Source organism: Carassius gibelio, chromosome A5, assembly GCF_023724105.1.
Source record: "Carassius gibelio isolate Cgi1373 ecotype wild population from Czech Republic chromosome A5, carGib1.2-hapl.c, whole genome shotgun sequence".
NCBI classification, from domain to species: Eukaryota; Metazoa; Chordata; class Actinopteri; order Cypriniformes; family Cyprinidae; genus Carassius; species Carassius gibelio.
In genome coordinates this window covers 30,528,823-30,547,958 of record NC_068375.1, presented here as the reverse complement: position 1 = coordinate 30,547,958, position 19,136 = coordinate 30,528,823, and the positions used below count along the sequence as shown (strand labels likewise).

Sequence of the window (19,136 nt, the reverse complement as noted above, 5' to 3'; positions counted from 1 at the left end):
CGTTCTCTTTAAAAAAAAAAAATTCTGATGTCATGTGATTTAGTATTTAAATTATGCATGGATATTCACAAACACCATGACAAGTGCAATCCCTGTATCAAATATGTGATTGTTCTCATCTGAAACGAGCCTCTATTCGGTTTCAGCTTCGTCATCACAATACAATAAAGTCGGCAGCAACTTCTAGTTCACGCGGAATTTAACCATGCAATAATTCAAATACAGTAATTAATGTTGTTCAGCGTGACAAAAATTACACAATATTGATGTAATCTAGCTTTAACCAAGTAAAGCTGACATGTTTCCCAGCAGCAGTCTTTTCTTCAGTATGACGAATACGATGAAGTAATGACGCCATCATTTTACATCCGTCACGGACAGGACGCAGTTTCCGGTGCGCCATTTTAAGCTTCCTGTTGCTAGTTCTACTGGGAAGATGGCGGGTGAAACTGGTTGAGTTTTTGCGGTTCACCAAATATGAGTTTTATGTCAATAACCGAGACACGTCGCTGCTGTTGATTGTGCAGAAGGCTCGGATGTGTTGAAGTGTCGCGCGCGAGGAGGAGATGTCTACCGAAGTCCTCAGGTGAGGCGTCCCGTTTTTTTTTTCTTACTAACGTACAAGATGTGGGGTTTGTTAATATTTGATCGACAATAAATCTTTTAAATCTAGTCGCTGTTTGAACAAAATGTATGCGTAATATTTCGTATCTAAAGTAATGTTAGTTTTTGCGTTTTGACTTCACAGTTTATTACTTTATCAGTAACGTACCAGCTAAACAAAGAGCCGGTGCTGAACTCAGGAAAAGATTCATGAACCCTGTTTGATTCATAATAAATTGAAGCCTCAAATTCCTGTCAGACTGAAGCCTCCGTGTGGAACCGTCTGTGCTTTTTGTGTTCAGTTTTGTTTTGTAGGTTTATTAAAGGCTGGCTATTATTTTTAATGCATCTTGAGGGATTACAGTAGGAGGCATTTGACATGGAAATTAGTTGTGTCTTGTCTTTGCAGACCCGGGCCGGTTGCCTGTGGAGGCAGAAAGCTGGGTGAGCTGATCGGGAAGCTCCATGAGTACTTGGCAGTAGCCACGGAAGACCAGACTGAACCTACTTTACCCGGACACTGGAATGGTGAGTACATTATGGAAGAGAAATACAGTAATTACAGTCACATCAGTAACGGAACCCAAAATAAGATCATTAATGGAATAATTTGTTAAATTTGTTATTTCTGATTTACAGGAACCATGGCCAAAGAATACTTGGAGCAGCAGGCTCACGCCCAGGTAGAGATAGTTTAGAGTGCGGCAGGGATGATGTTTTATGATGATATTTTTTGTAGTTGAAAGTGAAAGTGAAGTGAAGTGACATTCAGCCAAGTATGGTGACCCATACTCAGAATTTGTGCTCTGCATTTAACCCATCCGAAATGCACACACACAGAGCAGTGAACACACACACTGTGAGTACACACCCGGAGCAGTGGGCAGCCATTTATGCTGCGGCGCCCGGGGAGCAGTTGGGGGTTCGATGCCTTGCTCAAGGGCACCTAAGTCATGGTATTGAAGGTGGAGAGAGAACTGTACATGCACTCCCCCCACCCACAATTCCGTCCAGCCCGAGACTAGAACTCACAACCCTTCGATTGGGAGTCCAACCCTCTAACCATTAGGCCACGACTTCCCCCAAAAAGTGAAAGTGAAGTGACATTCAGCCAAGTATGGTGGCCCATACTCAGAATTTGTGCTCTGCATTTAACCCATCCGAAATGCACACACACAGAGCAGTGAACACACACACACACTGTGAGCACACACCCGGAGCAGTGGGCAGCCATTTATGCTGCGGCGCCCGGGGAGCAGTTGGGGGTTCGATGCCTTGCTCAAGGGCACCTAACTCATGGTATTGAAGGTGGAGAAAGAGCTGTTCATGCACTCCCCCCACCCACAATTCCGTCCGGCCCGAGACTAGAACTCACAACCCTTCGATTGGGAGTCCAACCCTCTAACCATTAGGCCACGACTTCCCCATAGACTTCAACCATAGACTGTATAAAAACAGTTCAACCCAGAAGTTAGCATCACCTAGATCCTTTATTAAAAAAAAAAAAAACATTTTCCACTGGGTTTTGAAAAATGGCATAAAAAATAAGCTCTGTGACCAACAAAATCTTTCCCTCATCAAGACAATCTTCACAAATTAACAACTTTTATGAATTTTGAAGACAAAATGTAATCTGCAGAGGCGAAATAAGAAAAAAAAAAAGCTATAAATGAATTACACCATGGTTGCATGACTTAAATGTTACCACTACTAAGTTACTGACCACTCATTTAGTATTTATTTAAAATATAAAGTTTGGAAAGTTCGGAAAGCTGGTAACAGTGCAAGAATGGGAGTATAAACACATTATGCTCTAAAAGTGGGCTAGTGAGTATAGTAGAAATTAATATTTTTATTTGACTTTTTGCTCTATTGATCAGATTTTGAGGGATTTGTTTGTTTAAAATTCTGTCTTTTCATTTCAGTCCAGTGGCCCCTCAGAAGTGGGAATGTTGTCATCATCTCGTTCAAGAAGGTTTGACTCAAATAACGATGAGATGGATCTGGAAGCTTTTTTGTGTGCTTACAGAATGACCTCATTTGTAAATCATTACATTTACAGGAAACCAGCTGTTGTCACCAAGCACAGCGGGATGAACGAGTCAGACACTTCGTCTGAGAGTGGAGCAGAAGATGGACTGTCTGTCCACTCCAGCGAAACAGACACCAACTTCCTACCCAAAGGTACCACTCAGTGTTGTAGTCGAGTCACCACTGGCGAGTCCGAGTCGAGTCTCGAGTGTCAGTGTTCGAGTCCGAGTCCAAGTCTGAGTCACGAAAGAAGAGTCCGAGTTGAGTCCAAGTCGAGTCACCATTACCAGAGTCCGAGTCGAGTCTTGAGTCCCCAATTGGAATTTTTTTTTTTTGAGGAAACAATAGCAACCAACTGAGTTGGTAGGCATTGAAGTCCATTATATGAAAAAGTAAATGATTAGGAAATTTTCATTTTTGTGTGAATTAATCCTTTAACACTGTATTACAGAAATACACTCGGCGAAAAAAATATATTACAATGAGTGTGAGTGTGTGTGTGTGAGAGAGAGAGAGAGAGAGAGCATTTGTGTGTGAGTGACCGAGTGATTTAGCGTGAGTGCGTTTGTATGTTTTCAAGTGAATGTGTGTGTGTCGGCACGCGCATGGTCATAAAGCAACGTATAAGGGCCGTTCAAATATCGCGTCTTTTGCACGCTCAAGTTCGTTATGTCCAATGTACTGTAGGCGCACGGTATGCACGCTCATAATGGAAGCGTATGCGCGCATTAACGGCAGCATCCAGGTGCGTCCGCACCGCATTGAGTTAAAAAACATCTAAACTTTTCAGAATGCCGTAAGCGCACCGCGGGTCATGTGACAAGAACTAACAAATCAGCTTCATCCTTTCCCGCAAGTGCCCGAACGCTTTGGAAAAAAGTAAAGTGAGTGACGTCAGTGAGTGTGTTGTCGGACTCGAGTCCTCCATCACTGGTATCACTACCATTCTTTCATTCTTTTGACCGAATCAGATGATCATGCCAATGTGGTGAAGTTCTTGTGCTATGGTTTCTGATATCGAATACATTGAACCCCTTTAATATCTGACATAGGAACTGTGTTTGTGCTGCCGGAGCCGGTGGGTAATGAAGCACGTGATGATTTCCGTGGTCCAGAATTCCGCAGCAGGCGCATTTACAGGGACAGTGGCGACAGACGCAGAGGTAAGAGATAAGCATAAAGTTTGACTTTGATTAGAGCTGGTTGATATGATAAATTGTGAGAATTATATAATGTGTATTGATAGTGATGTTGAAGCATGCACAGAAAGCCCACTCTCAGACAGCATGTGATCCTGAATTTAGTTCTTATTTGTGGCTTATTATGATCCGATACACAGAGAATAATGTTTAAATGTCTGTCTTGGCAAGAATTTACATAAAGAGTCTGTTGTGTCTTAGGTGAACATAAACAGTTGTAAAAGAATTTGGATAGATCTATGTTAAGTCTAATATACCTACTCTCTGTCTGTTAATCTAACAACAAAAGACAAAAAGAAATAAATCTGCATGCATTATGAAAAAAAATTTTGGTCTAATTGCCCACCCCATCTTTGAATAAAATTTCCTTTTATTTAATTCAAATTTCTAACTGATGGTGATGCAACTTAATTATAAAAAAAATTAAGGGCCACCTCACATCCCATCTGAGATGTTCCCCCAATCATCCAGTCTTTAAAGTTTGTAGCAAGAATGAAAGAATTCAGTATCCAGAAAGGGCTTATCAGCTAACCTTTAAATTCTGTGTCCCAGTCTTCTACGTAATAGTTTCTCTCACAATAGAGAATTCAGAAAGTTCTCTGTGTATCTCCATTAACAGCAGTGTGTAACCTTCACATTGCAGCTGGAGAGTGGAATAACACTCTTAGCTGTGTGTGTGTCAAGGTATAGGGCTACTCATTTGTGTTTGTGTGTGTTAGGAGGATATGAGATGGAGAGGGTAAACTGCACAGCGTGTGGTCAGCAGGTGAATCATTTCCAGCGTGACTCAGTCTACATGCATCCTATGCTCAAAGTCCTCATCTGCAAGGTATGTATATGTGAATTTGTGTTTTGTTGTTTTTTTTGCTTGCATGTTTGATTGAATTTTATATGGATCTGTTTGCTTCCTTGTAGAGTTGTTTTAAGTATTATATGAGTGATGACATCAGCAAAGATTCAGAAGGGATGGACGAGCAATGCAGGTAAATGGGTGGGATGATGAAGGGAAGCCAAGCATTGTTTCATATATTATAATAAAAGTGGCTCATGATGTTATAAAAACATTTGTGTATTAGAATGATTGGGAAAGATCATGTAACATTTAAACAGCCTTCTGTCTGTACCACCTTCATTTACACGCATGTTTTCCTCACTCTTGCTTTAATTCTCGGTCACTGACTCGTTTGCTAAACTGAACATCAAAATCAGAGCTCTCACTTGTGCCGACGTTCTCAGTGCTGATACAACATGTTGAATCGGGCAAACTGCCACTGACATGAGCTCAACGTGAGCTGATGAGTGGAACACCAAACAAACTAGCCTGACCATTGCTTGCCATCAGCTTGGTGTGTCCCGGCCGTAACTCACGATTCGATTCACAATTTAGATTTCACGATTCGAATTTCTCTCTCTTTTTTTTTTATTTTTATTTTTTTATTATAATTTTTTTTTTTTACCAAAATGTGATCAAAGACATTATACAGTAAATAAAAAAGGTATTGTTTTATTAGGCTATTGCTGCACATTTCTTTGCGATCCTGAAATATAAAAAAACTAAATCGAAATTTTAAAACAAACCCCAAATCAAACAAGTTACGCAAATAAAAGAAATCTCTTAATATGAACCAACTTTTTATTTATAAATATTTTTATACACAATTTACGTTCCTGTGTATGTATGAATTTCAATGAAGTGAATGTGGTTAATGTATAAATGGTGTCCACATACAAAGGATGTACATGAAAGAGTGTTGTTGTGATGCTTTTCTTACTTTTGTCTAGAGAAAATTTTATGTAGCAGATTTAAAAATATAAAATCAATAGATCTTATTAGCATGTGCCGTGACCAAACAAGTTTGTTTGTGAATATCACAAAGAAATGTTTGATTTATGAATTTATATATTACGGCATTATTTTTTTCTTAATCAGCATAAATTTAATGCAATGTCATAAATGCCAACATGTATACTTGGTTGATCCTTTTTTCTTATTAAACGAATTTGCTTTCAAAATTAAATGAAATCGAATGTAATCATAATTAAAACGCCACGTAAAAAATCTTAAAATAGGCATTGTTTTCTCTTTGCTAAATATTTTTTTGTTTTAATTTTTGGGAGAAATTTAATTTTTAAACAGTTTTCAAAAGATTCACTGCTGAAAATGGCAATCTCAAAGTCACTGAAAAGATCATGGATACATATTGGTGGAATGTGTCTGATAGGTCTACTTTGTGTCCACTTTTTTTGGTGGTCCGTCAATTAAGTGCTGTAACTCCCTGTTCATTCAGGTGGTGTGCAGAGGGAGGCAGTCTGATTGGCTGTGATTACTGCAGTAATGCCTTCTGTAAGAAATGTGTTCTGCGTAACCTGGGGAGGAAGGAGTTGTCCACAATCCTGGAGGAGGAGAGGAAGTGGTACTGTTATGTGTGCAGTCCCGAGCCATTGGTGGAGCTGGTTTTGGCCTGCGATTCCGTTCTAGAGAGTCTAGAGCAGGCTCAGAAACGAGCCTCCCGTACTGAGCCGAACTCGGTCCGGGGGAAGGCTAATAAAGGTGGACGTGGTGCGGCCTATTTGATGGGGACAGGAGGTGGGCCAGAGCCCACTGCAGGCCTTTACCAGCAAATGCAGCGGTTTGTAGATCTTTCCACAGCTCTGAGCTATTCCTTCAAGGAAGTCGTTCAAAGTGAAAGAGAGGAACGAGGAAACCAAGAAGAGAGAATTGGGCAGCTAAGGATGTTCCGCACTGTGCTGGATGATCTGCAAGCTGCCAACAGTGCATTACAGGTAATTTCAGTCTAAAACCACATTTTCACCAGTTAAACCATTAAGAATGATGAGTGCTTTTACGAACCATTCAATTTTAAGTCGAGATGCACAAATTATTATTAGACAGTATTTATTATTTTGATAAGAACAATAACCAATAAATGTAAATTTGGTTTTAATAAATTACAAACTAAAATTAATAATTTTAAATGCTAGTAAACTGAATTTAGGCATCTTAACATTACAGTGCACAGTATGATAAACAGTTATTCATTTTGAGATTTGGTAAATAATTGCATTTAAAAGTGTTATTAAAAAATACATAAATATTAGTGTTTAAAAATGAACTTCAACAGAATGTAGGTAATAAAGTGTAAAAATAGGAAAATGAGCCTGCACAACTATATATTTTATACAGTGATTATAATAATAATAATGTCTCTTAAGCTCACCAAGGCTGTATTTATTTTGAAAAAAAAAAACACAGTGAACGCAATATTGTAAAATATTAAAATAGTTTTTTAGACAACTGCATAATTTAAGTATAATTTATTCCTGTGATGGCAAAGCTAAATTATCAACACCCATTACTTCAGTGTCGCATAATACTTTAGAAATAATTTTTATATCTTCATTTGGTACTCAGAAAACAGTTTTTATTATCACAGTTAAAGACTTTGTTGTTGTTCTGTTAAATGTTGTTGTGGGGACTCAGATACAATTATTATTATTTTATTTTCAGTTTGTTCAAATTAATGTATTACAGCAATGTTAATTCATAATTGCAGGAATCCCTAGACCATGAGCTAACTGGGTTCAAACGTGCCTGTGGAGTTGATAGGCATAAGCCAAAAGGAAAAGGAAGACAGAAAAGGGGAATGTCATCACAGAGCCCAGGACTCACTAAAAAGCTGGTGGTTAAACTCACTCCTGTACCGGTTAGTCCACAACCCATCAGCAGTGCGTGTCTGTCCATTCATTCATCACCTGACAGACAAAAGATAAAGAGAGGAGTGACAGATGGAGCACAGGAACAAAGAGGGACAGTGGTGGAGATAGAAAAGGGGATGGAAACAGAGGGAATGGCTGAGAGAGGAGAAGATGTGGAAAATTATTGTGTTAATGACGAGGAGGAAGAGGAAGATGATGATGAGGAGGAGAAAGAGGACCAGACTGAGCAAAAAGGTTTGTCTTTATCAGAGGAGAATAAACGTTCTCCACGTGTGAAAACCACACCACGTCGGCGGCTGACGAACCCCAGCACCACAGCTGAGCACGCTGGTTTAGCTGAGGATGACTCTGATTCTGACGAGGTGCCTGAAGTGCTGCTCCAGAGCGCTGCTGCCATGACAAACAGTGAAGACTCTTCCTCACTGTTTGCCATGGCAGGTAGCAGTTGGGATGGGGATGAAGTAAGCCAGCATGTCAGAAAGCAGTGTCTCTTTGGACTGGTAAAAACCACACCTCCGGACAGAGGCTCTCGTAAGCGGAATCTCAAAGAGAGGTCTTCATCATCCTCATCATCCTCTTCTGCGTCTTCAACGAGGGGCTCCCAGGACCAGGGGTCAATGGTCAGAATGACCAGGGGAAGAGCCCACAAAGTTGCCAGGATGTCGGGACCGAGTGGGAGTTCATCGAGTGAGGTGGGAGGACAGGAACTGGAGAGTGGGCAGAGCAGTGACTCTGACGATCAGAGGATCAAACCGCTGACAGAGGGCGTCACATTGCTGGGCTCTGGAAATTTCCAGCAGTCTTCTGGTGAGTTTGATGGAATAAGTCAAAACTGAGACTTATTGTCTTTATTTAGAAAGACCAGGAAAACGTTATTACAAAGTAAACGTATCATTTTTGTCCAATCAGTTCCAAAAATGGGTGTGTTATTTTTTTTATTTTAATAATTAAATCTCTCCGTCTGTCTCTAGGTGATGAGATGGACATCCAGCCGGGGCCGTCTTTATCCGTGGAGGACGATGATTTAGAAAATAGGTACGATTCAGTCTACATCAGGGCCACACACACTTTCCCATCACAGGCCTTCTCCACTGGACTTCGGCTGTCCCAAACGCACTCCAGCGAAAGCTTTGATTCAAACCTTGTTTAAACTATGGGTGCTCCGATCACGATCGGCCGATCGCTTTTCGCATCTCGTAAAGCCGGTTCTCTAATCAGCCGTTCATTCCATCAGGTGCGTGATTTCACATAGAGCAGCTGTTACTACACAGAGCCGTTGTTAACTGAGAAGATGCGCCAAAAAACGCTGAAAATTAACGTGATTTGTGCATCTTCTCTATTAACAACGGCTCTGTGTAGTAACAGCTGCTCTATGTGAAATCACGCACCTGATGGAATTAACCGCTGATTAGAGAACCGGCTTTACTGACGAGATGCGCATAACGATCGGCCGATCGTGATCGGAGCACCCCTAGTTTAAACGCATGCACACATCCCAAACATCCACATGCACCCCCACTAGACAGTACTTTTGAACATGTGTCTCACTCAAACACGCTTTTTTTGCTCGACCAACACTGTCCGATTTTTATTTCCCCACAGTTTCTTCCACACGCAGTAGAGAGAATCTGTAACCATAGGCACACACCGCCCATCAGTGGGGAAGCTCTGAGACCTCACAGTCTAATGGAAGTCAGTGAATCAACTCTGGAGAAGCTCCTGTGTTTGAGTTTTGCATCACTGACACAGATGCATGTCTTTGGCAGTATTCCTCAAAGCCACACTCTCCTCTTTACTGTCTGTGCTGCTAATAAAGCTATTAAGAGAGTAGAACGAGACTAAACCTCTTCGCTCGGATCTGATGGATCCTGTGTTCAGTAAGACAGACAACTTCTTGTGTGTGTTTGTGTTTTAGGGCTCAGCTTCCGGGTTCTCATGCTGTAATGTTTTCGGTCAGTCAGGACCAAGGCTGTGTGGTTTGCTAACGGTAGGTGTAAAGTAATATTTTTGTTATTGGCAGTGAAATGTCATTATTGTTGGAATTCGAGTGAACAAAATTTTCTTAGTCAGATAGGGGTACATTTGTACAGTATATTAGCGTTTGTGTTGAACGCAGTTATATTTGTTCTTTTTTCAGGACATTGATTCTTCAATAGCCAAATTTTCTATGTTTAAGGCGCTTAAGCTGAAGTTTTTTAAAGTTAGTTTTTGTGCGTTATGAATTTTTTAAAAATAGGTTTTATTAGTATTTCATTTTCAAATCATTTGCACGGCATATATGCCTTCGTGAATTGGCAAGAAATTGGCAAGAAGTTCATCATGTTTTAGCAGAAGTTGATGGATGACAGGGATTGGAAATGTGAGAGAAAGGGAAACTTGACTCCTCATGAAGTTTTTTGAGTTGGTGGTTCAAAATGGTAGCTTAGATTGGAGCCATGGCCCAGAGTTATGATGCATGTACATTTAAGTCAGACTTTAAGTTCCCAATGTTTGCTTTGGTGGACCTGGTTTCAGTTTGTGTTAGAATGTTAATGGTGGAGCAGCAGGTGGCAGAGATGATGCTCGTTGAGGCTCAACATGCAGTCTGTAAGAGTTTGTGTAGTCAGTTAAAAGCACTGTGTGTTTGAGGACGAAGAGTGTAGTCTTCACTCTCACATGGGAGATTTCTGTGTGTTTTTTGCATGGTTCTTATGGAGAGGCAATAAACACTTATTTATTCTTTCTCTTGTTGTTTTTTTCCCCCCCATTTCATCTCTTTTTCTGTAGCTTCACAGGGTTCCCACACATCCTGGAAAACCTGGAACACCTTGAATTTTGTAATGCGATTTTCCAGTAATGGATATGTCATGGGAAATGTACTTAAATGTCCTCGAAAAAATGTGTTTGCTGTAACCTTTTAATCAAACTTGTTCACCGTATTGTCAACTTTTTCGTAAAGTGAAGAAATCCTCAGACTGATCAGGACGTGGTTTTTATGTATTCTGTCATGAATGACTTTGCAGAATCATATCGTTTTGTTTTATCATTTGTGACTGCTTGTGAATTGTCATGAGCAGGTACTCGTCATAGTCTGCACAATCACTGTCATTTCTGTCAGATATCGCTCACTGATATCAAGTGATGTTGATATCAAACCTATTGCAAAACATTATTATTATTTCCCAAAGGTTAGTTATTTAGCCTATTTGAGTGGGCAGTTTGAATCATCCGGGAGCTTCTCTGGTCACACAAATGAACATCTAGTTCACGTTAGCTGTGCATTAAGAACCATTCCAATAACTAAAATACCTCAATGGTATATCACCTGTAATTTCTTTTCATCTTTAATTAAAATAATATTCTTGGTTAAATACAGCAGAATCAGAATCTGTGGCCTGCAGTCTATTACCACAGAAAATGACTTGACTCTGTAACCACGACACTTACACATTACTTAGCATGAGATGGGTGCTATCGGTTAATATCTTTTGTGTTTGTTAAGTGTGTAGAAGCTCAATCAATCACTGAACCTCGAACTTTACAATAACAATAACAAACATTTTTACTGGAGAATTCATGGAAAATCAAATCTGCATTCATGTTTTTAAAAGCTCATGCCTTTTAGACTTCCATTGTAAGTGCTGTGCTTTTTTCATTTTTAAAAACCAATGGACGAGTCAACTTATTCTGTGGCAAACAATAGCAGACCACAGATGTATTTCTTACATTTTAGAGATGCTGGTCAGATAAAATGCCTTGAAGAAATGGAAAGTACTGTCTTGGACAGAGTGGGAACCCTGCCTAACCTTAATTATCATGTTTCCAATAATAGATTAACCCCTGCCATTTTTCACCCATCTTTAAAAGTGTCCTTTTCTGTTTGTTTTCCATTTATTTACTTTTCTTGTGGAATCCTCTCATTTCAAAAACCCTGAAGCTCCAGTATTTATTGCATGCTAATGTTCTTTGTTCGGAAGTATTTATTGTCTTTGTTTTATGAAACGTTTTACACGGACACTTTTTCATCAAAAAGCAGCGTGCATTACTTTGCATCTCAGAAGAGGTAATGTAAATAACTATGTTAGAGGAAGAGTAAATGATAACAATAACTGTACAAGAATTGTAGTTTTAATAAAAAATGAATACCCCAGTCACAACAGCCTCTGCATTTTGTGTGTGTGTGTATATGTCATATATTTATAAATTAGACACATATATTTATAGTGTATATTTTTTATTTATTTTGTGTGGGTGCATTTAGTTTGTTATATTCCAAGGTGTTAAGTTAATATCTGCCTCTTTGTAAAAAGGTCTTTTCTACTTTTCTTGTCTGCCTTCTTACATTTTACTCCGTTATAAGGGTGCTTTTTTATATGAATTAGCTAAATTAACACCACTAAATTGTCTATTGGATCTTCTACACTGTCCAATAACCTTTTATTTTAATCGATGTTTTTCTGATAAATATTTGTGTTTTTATAAATGTAATATTATTTACATTCATGGTTTACATGTAAATTAGAATTACAATTTAAATTAATTACAATTAAAATGACCTCTGTTCTTCTGAGTTGTTTCATCGTACCAAAATTAATAGTTTAATAGTAATAATTTTAAGAAATTATTTTGAAAGCGGTAAGAGAAAGATGAGTTGTTAAATCTGAATCCATCTGTTACCCATCTCACACTTTGTCCTCTCTTTTCTCTTCATCCCCTTTCTCTGTTCTGTCATTTCTGCCTCATCCCATCACTTATTCTATAAAGAATTGCGAGGCAGATTCTGCTGGCTCAGATCAGAGCTAATCTCTCCTCTGCTTCTGAGCCCGACGCCAGCTCCAATGAGCAATCAGAGAGCATGAGAGAAGAGCACAACATCACAGACAACAGAAGAGGAAGGTGATCGATGGTCATCACCACTGGAACCAAGGGGATTAGACTTTTGTAAATCCTGTAATTCAATATACCGTATTTTTTGGACTATAAATCGCACCTGAGTATAAGTTGCATCAGTTCAAAAATTCGCCATGATGAGGGGAAAAAAACATAAGTCGCATTTATTTAGAACCAAGAACCAGGAGAAAACATTACCATCTACAGCCGCGAGAGGGCGCTCTATGCTGTTCAGTGCTCCAGTAGTCTACACTGAGCAGCATAGAGCGCCCTCTCGCGGCTGTAGACGGTAATGTTTTCTCTCTCATTTCTCTTGCTTCATGTCAAATTAATTTTGATAAATAAGTTGCAGGACCAGCCAAACTATGAAAAAACATTTTTTTCCGACTTATAGTCCGGAAAATACGGTATATGCCATTTCTAATGAACAACAGCATACCCAGCCTCTGAAAGTTGTACAAGTACAGAATGTTTTTTGTAGTTTTAAGTTACTTTTGTGTTGTAACTTAAAAATGCATTTTAAAAATATGTTTTTTTAATAACAATGTGCAGCAGATTAGTTCTATAGATGAAAATGTTTTTAGACAGTGTAGTGTTCATGTAGTTTTACTGTTACATGAGAACAGTTTCTCTGAAGCTAACGATGGCTCAGATTGCAGTGGGTCACAGTCAGGGTCATGGCACCAGTACCGATTCCTGCGACATGGTCTTACGTTATCAGAGAGCAGAAACAATGTTACTGGTGAGTCATAAGTATGTAAAATCTCAAAGTTCATTGATTATATGTATTTATGTAATTTTTTTACTCTTCAAATAATAGTACCTATGTGATGATTCTACTGTTTTGTATTTATCGCAGTGATGAAACGAGCGTATCGAGCAGCATGTATGATGAGTGTGAGGAAATGGGGTAAAGCTCATTTCATCACAGTTTATTAATCAACTGCAATGTGCCCTGGACATTATACACTCACAAAATAACTAATTTTCAATTGCTACCTACTAATAAGCCTAAATAAGAGAGGATTATTTTTTAAGACTATTTATTTTGTAGGTCCCAGTAGCCAACTCATAATGATGAGTTTCATTGCACACACCTGACAAGAACACCACTGCTAATGTGTGTGTTTGTATATCCTTTTACACCATAGGTGTTTTTTTTTATTTTGGGGGATATAATGTTGAGAATTATGTCTCTCCAACCACAGAGGAGCATTTGGGGGGGCACTCCTTTAGGGCGGAGGCAGATCAGACCGCTTCTGGAGGTGGATCAGCTGGCCCAGGAGACACAGAGGGCTGTGAAAGAAGAGGAGATTAGCAGAGAGAGAAAAGCAGAGATTGGAAATTGAGAGGAGAGAACAAGAAGACGCAGACTCAGGAGGTGATGCACTGCATGGTGTCATATTCTATTCCCGATTTGTAAATAATTAAGTGATGGTTTACTAAGAAATTAAAAATATGTTATCATTTACTCTTCCACATGTCTTTCCAAACCTGTATGACTGATTTAGGGGAACACAAAATATTTTTTAGGGGATTTTGTAATTTGTTTTTGTCAATACATGAAAGGCTGTGGTCACCAAAATGGTTAACCTGCACTTTTCAAAAATATATTTTTGTGTGTTCTGCAGAAGGAAGGTTTTTTAATTGTTCATTACTAATGAAGTGTTTAATCCAAATTAAACATTTGTGTTTTGTCTGTATGTTGTAAAAGAAAAAAAAAATTCCTCTCACCTGCTTTAGGTCATCTCAGTGTCTGAGAAACTGAGTTTTTAAATTGAAATAATATTTCACATATGTGATCCTGGAAAACAAAACCAGTCTTAAGTGTAAATTTTTCGAAATTGAGATTTATGCAAAGTCTGAAAGCTGAATAAATATTCTTTCCACTGATTCATGGTTTGTTAGCATCGGACATTTAGCCGAGATACAACTATTTGAAAATCTGTAATCTGAGGGTGCAAAATAAATCCAAACACTGAGAAAATCGCCTTCAAATTTGTCCAAATTGATTCTTAGCAATGCTTATTACTAGTCCAAAAATATTTTTTTTATACATTTACGGTAGGAAATGTACAAATATCTTAATGGAACATGACCTTGACTTAATATCCTAATGATTTTTGGCATAAAAGAAAAATCAATAATTTTGACCCATACAGTTTTTGGCTACTGCTAAAAATATACCCCAGCGACTTAATAATTAAAATAAATCAGTTATTGCAGTTACTCTTTTTACTGTACACACAGAAATGCAGGAGATTTAAAAATCTTAATGTAATGATAGCTTATACACATCTTACTTAATTTAAAAAAAAGTCAATTGATTTTTTTCCATCATGACATGAAATCTGATTACTGTATTTCTGTGTGTGATGCAGGGAAAAGAGGTACAGCTTCCTCCTGTTTTCACAGGTCTGGGTGCAGGTTTGGCGATCGATTCTGTAAAGCTGAGTGATTTTGAATGGTATGCTGTGTTTCTTATCAGGTTTGAATATCTCCTGTACCACTAATGTGCCTCATGTTTACTCAAAGCTAGAGTAACTATGAATTGAAGAACAAAAATACATTTGTCTTTGTAAACAATATTAATTAAAGCATTATATAATATTTTGTTTGGGAAGTAATTGGTAAATGTGAGACTGCTACATAACGTGACACAATCACAGCCAATCAGAACATACTTGATGTATAATATACAGTTATGTGGAACCAATCTGCTAGACATCTGCTAGAAGTCTAAGTCTCCTCCACACAAGACAAGATTTCCTCTGATGGTTATGATTCCAATGTGTCTGTCTCACAGGAGAGAGGCAACAAGTGAAGGTTTAGTGGGTGATGGAGAGAGAAATACTGATCCAGTCTCCTTGGTCAGCGGGTCCAATCAAAATCCACAAAATCCAGATGTCACAAACACAGCCACAGTGGAAATTTCTGGTGGGGAAGCTGATGGGAAAACAGTCTCTCTCTCTCCTTTAATCTGCCTCTCTTTGTCTTTATGTCTGTCTCATTCTTAGTGTCTCTCTCTGTCTATTGTTCAGGATTTGATGTGGGTAATGGGCCATCTGCCGACTGGTATCTGCCATTTGTAACAGCGGCTGATGCCAAAGTGCTGGAGCATTCTGGGAAATTGCAGTAGCTACTTGATATTTTACGCTGAGCAGAGGAACTACAGGAAAAAGTGTGAGGAAAACATTCTTGAATAGAAGTAGCAGTTTTTATAAGCTTTACATTGGTTGTTTTGTTCATATAACCTACCGTTCAAAAGATGTTTAAAAAACAAATTCATACTTTCAGATTGATCAGAAAGGGATAGTAAAACTTTGCCATCAAAAGAATAAATTACATTTTAAAATATTCAAATAGAAAACAGTTATTTTAAATTGTAATACTATTTCACAATATTACTGTTTTACTGTATTTTTGATCAAATAATTGCAACCTTTATGATCATAGTAGACATCTTTCATAAACATAAAAAGAAAAAACATTCCAACCCCAAACTTTTGAATGGTAGTGCAGATGAAATGATTGCCGTTTCAATGTTCAGTGTCATAGTTAGGTTTTTATGAATGTTGTCTGCTTTTCTCAGGTTAGTGTTTATCCAGTCTCTGATATCGCTTGACCTTAATGAGAGTTTCCTCGTGTATGCAGATGAGACCAGGGGGGATAGATGTTGTCTACATAAAGGTAAATGAAGAGTTATACAGAAGAATGTAAGAAATGTAATTTGTTAATTTCCCATAGTTATGTTTGTGTGTGTGTGTATTGTCAGGAAAATAAATTCTGGGTTAAAAATAAAGATTATTATGTTTTATTATGATTATTGTTATCCATTTTTGGATGGCAACACAAGTGCTTGTGCTTGCAAGAGATGGGCTCAAGAGTTTAACAACATTAAAGAAATAAGGTACACTCAAAAAGTACATCCACATCACATTTAAGTTGTCTGCATTTCTTGTCCCGACCCTTGCTGTTTCCTGTATGTCAGAGGATGGTTATTTCTGATCTCCACTCACGCGGGGTCTCTGGGAATCAACCTGGTTGAGGTGTTTGACGCTTGCTGGAATCCGTCATATGCTCATCCAGAGCATCTTCAGAGTCTATCGCTTTGGGCAGAAAAAAACTGTATGTGTGTACCATTTTCTAGCCCAGGTATACAAACGACAGATACTTGGGAGGAACTGAGAAGTCAATTGTCATTGTTAACCTATTCAGGAAGATTTTACTATTGAGTAAATAATGCCTTAATTTTTTTTTGTTGAAGTTTTTATTTTGTTTTTTCACATACATTTTTATAGCTTTAACAAATACTATATGGGAAGCTATAATCTTGCGTTTTTAATATGGCTGTTTGTTTTGTTTTGTTTTTTTGGGGCCGTATGGAATGATGGAAAAGAAAATTTATGAGTGGCAAGTTGCTAAACAGTCTCTGTCTTATGTTCTGGACCAGTCCATATAGTAAGTTATCATGAACACAACTCATTGTTAGACCACTAGGAAGAAGAGGAGCTGAGCAAGGAAGAGCACAGAACAGCCTGGGATGAATATCGTGCAGAAAAGAAGGTACAAACTGTAAATTTCAGGTCAGTGGATTTAAACTGTGGTATGGAGCGCCCTCAGGTGGTACACATCACAAACCAGACAATTTACACTTAACTTCACTAATAAACTAATATAAATAATGTTTATTTATACACCAGGGGTTCTCAACTCTGACCCTCAGGTCCGAACTCCTGCAGAGTTTAGCTCCAACCTTGATCAAACTCACCTGCCTATAACTTTCTAGTGATTCTGAAGACCTTGATTAGCTTGTTCAGGCGTTTTTGATTAGAGTTGGAGCTAAACTGCAGGAAAGTGGACCTCAAGGGCCAGAGTTGAGAACCCCAGTTATACACTAAATAAACGTGTGTGGCACGATGCGAAACACTGTAAAGTCACAGAGCGGAGTGCAGCGGTGCCAATGCTCTGCTGATTTCATAAGGATTTAAACACTGGCATTAATATCAGCAATTTTTTTAATCAACAATTAATCAAAAATTTTTTTGGGGTGGGAGCTTCATGGAACGGGTTTCCATGGCCATGCAGCTGCATGTAAGCCCCACATCACTAAGTACAATGCCAAGTGTTGGGTGGAGTGGTGTAAAGCCCAACGCCACTGGACCACTGAACAGTGGAAATGTTTTCTGTGCAATGACAAATTATGCTTCTCTGCTTGGCAGATGCTAGGAGAATGTTACCTGCCTGACTGCATTGCCAAATGTAAAGTTTGGTAGAGGATGGAAAATAGTATATGGGGCTGTTTTTCGGGGATTTAGTTAGGCTGCTTACTTCCAGAGAAAATCTTAATTATTCAGCATACCAAGACATTTTGGACAATGCAGTGCTTCCAACTTTGTGGGAATAGTTTCTATTCCAGCATGACACTTTCAACCTATCTCTTTCAGGCCTCTGTACAGAACTCCAATTAACCCACCCACCGAAACCTCAACCAAGCACTACAGGTATAGTTTCACCTCTGAACTAACATTTAGCATTCTGTGAATGTATTAAACAGGAATTCTGGAGCTGCAAACTGCAGTGCTAACAGTCTGTCTTTCTCTTCTCAGTTCATTCACCTTCAGCAGGCCCTGGCTTCTCGAAACTGTGTTCCTTCAGGAACTTCATTACCTGTAAGACAAGGCATTGCCGAACGTTCTGCTGCTGGAGCCACTTATAACAACTTCAACATCACATTTCGGTTGGAGCAACCTAATGCGGTTTTCTCCATTTCAGAAACAAACACATAACCCAATCCCCCTCATGGTTTGTGTTTGATTTGATTGCTCTCAATATTACCAATATGAATGTAGTTTTAACTGAATGGACTCACAAGATGATGCTCAGGCACACATTTTAAGACCTCAAAGCAAACTGCTGTTGTCAGAAATATGAACCTTAAAACAACACTAATTCCTTACTTTACTGAGCGGCCCTTTGGCATTTCTAGCTACCTGAATACCTTCTAGCTATATATATATATATATATATATATATATAATTTTGTTTAAAATTTAAATCCTCAGTCTGTGTTATGACATGAGCACTCTTCTCTGTTCAACTGCTTTGTGTTTGCAATGAAATAATAGAAATAAAGAAATAAAAACACTTACTGTGTCCTGAGGGGGCGCTGTTTCTCTTATTACTTTTGCTTGATTACTATGGACTCGTCGTTGCAGTCAAAGATTTTCCAGACATAGACGTGCGCTGACTGCGTTGACTCTTGTTCATATCTGTGACAGTCCTGCTCACCTGTTCGACGCAGAGAGGTATGAAATCTTATTTTTTTCTAGATATTCATTGTATGAAAATATGCAGTTCTAGAGTTTGAATTAACAAAATTGACATTTGCTCCCGGTTATTTTGGTTGTTAATTGTGTGTATGAATTCTCTCTCAGTGGTGTTCTTTTGCCTGTTCCACGTGTGTTTTGGAATGTTCTCGTGGTCATTTTGGAAAACACTGTCCACTTCTCCATCCTCTCCTTCTGTGGAGGTACAGTTGCATCATAAAGTGATGGTTCTTTACCAAAAAGTAAGTTCCTTTTCTGGACTTGACATGGAGTGTACCATGGAATAACCATTCTTTGAAGCACCTAACTTGGAGTACCACATAAACAGTGTATGATAGCATATCTATGTACCTTATTTAACCATAAAAGGTGCATATTTGTACTTTTT

General features: G+C 38.5%; 1 protein-coding gene across 5 annotated transcripts; it reads left to right on the top strand.

Annotated features, from left to right (window-relative positions):
* The first annotated feature begins 402 nt into the window (after positions 1-402).
* On the top strand, positions 403-18,436 carry LOC128011582 (transcriptional regulator ATRX-like). 5 transcript variants are annotated; one of them, XM_052594183.1, is made up of 19 exons: positions 420-586; positions 1,013-1,131; positions 1,243-1,286; positions 2,529-2,578; positions 2,666-2,787; positions 3,687-3,797; positions 4,553-4,662; positions 4,749-4,816; positions 6,122-6,617; positions 7,388-8,357; positions 8,522-8,585; positions 12,294-12,425; positions 13,046-13,800; positions 14,801-14,886; positions 15,226-15,356; positions 15,461-15,602; positions 16,012-16,109; positions 16,411-17,923; positions 18,029-18,436. In XM_052594183.1, exons 1-13 carry the CDS (start codon positions 567-569, stop codon positions 13,170-13,172), a joined length of 2,433 nt encoding a protein of 810 aa, XP_052450143.1. In that variant the 5' UTR covers positions 420-566; the 3' UTR covers positions 13,173-13,800; positions 14,801-14,886; positions 15,226-15,356; positions 15,461-15,602; positions 16,012-16,109; positions 16,411-17,923; positions 18,029-18,436. The 5 variants fall into 5 exon arrangements, with proteins under 5 accessions (XP_052450133.1, XP_052450143.1, XP_052450114.1 ...); XM_052594154.1 differs by lacking the exons at positions 13,046-13,800; positions 14,801-14,886; positions 15,226-15,356; ... (2 more) ...; positions 16,411-17,923; positions 18,029-18,436 and adding an exon at positions 9,466-9,537 and having other exon boundaries at positions 12,294-12,449; XM_052594144.1 differs by lacking the exons at positions 12,294-12,425; positions 13,046-13,800; positions 14,801-14,886; ... (3 more) ...; positions 16,411-17,923; positions 18,029-18,436 and adding exons at positions 9,466-9,537; positions 10,317-11,686.
* Positions 18,437-19,136: the final 700 nt, after the last annotated feature.

Excerpts from the sequence above, each read along its gene's own strand:
- LOC128011582 (XM_052594183.1), top strand. The coding sequence starts at position 567 with ATGTCTACCGAAGTCCTCAG. Across the intron at positions 8,358-8,521 it reads AAATTTCCAGCAGTCTTCTG|GTGATGAGATGGACATCCAG; the intron begins GTGAGTTTGATG and ends GTCTGTCTCTAG. Across the intron at positions 12,426-13,045 it reads ACAGACAACAGAAGAGGAAG|TTTCTCTGAAGCTAACGATG; the intron begins GTGATCGATGGT and ends ACATGAGAACAG.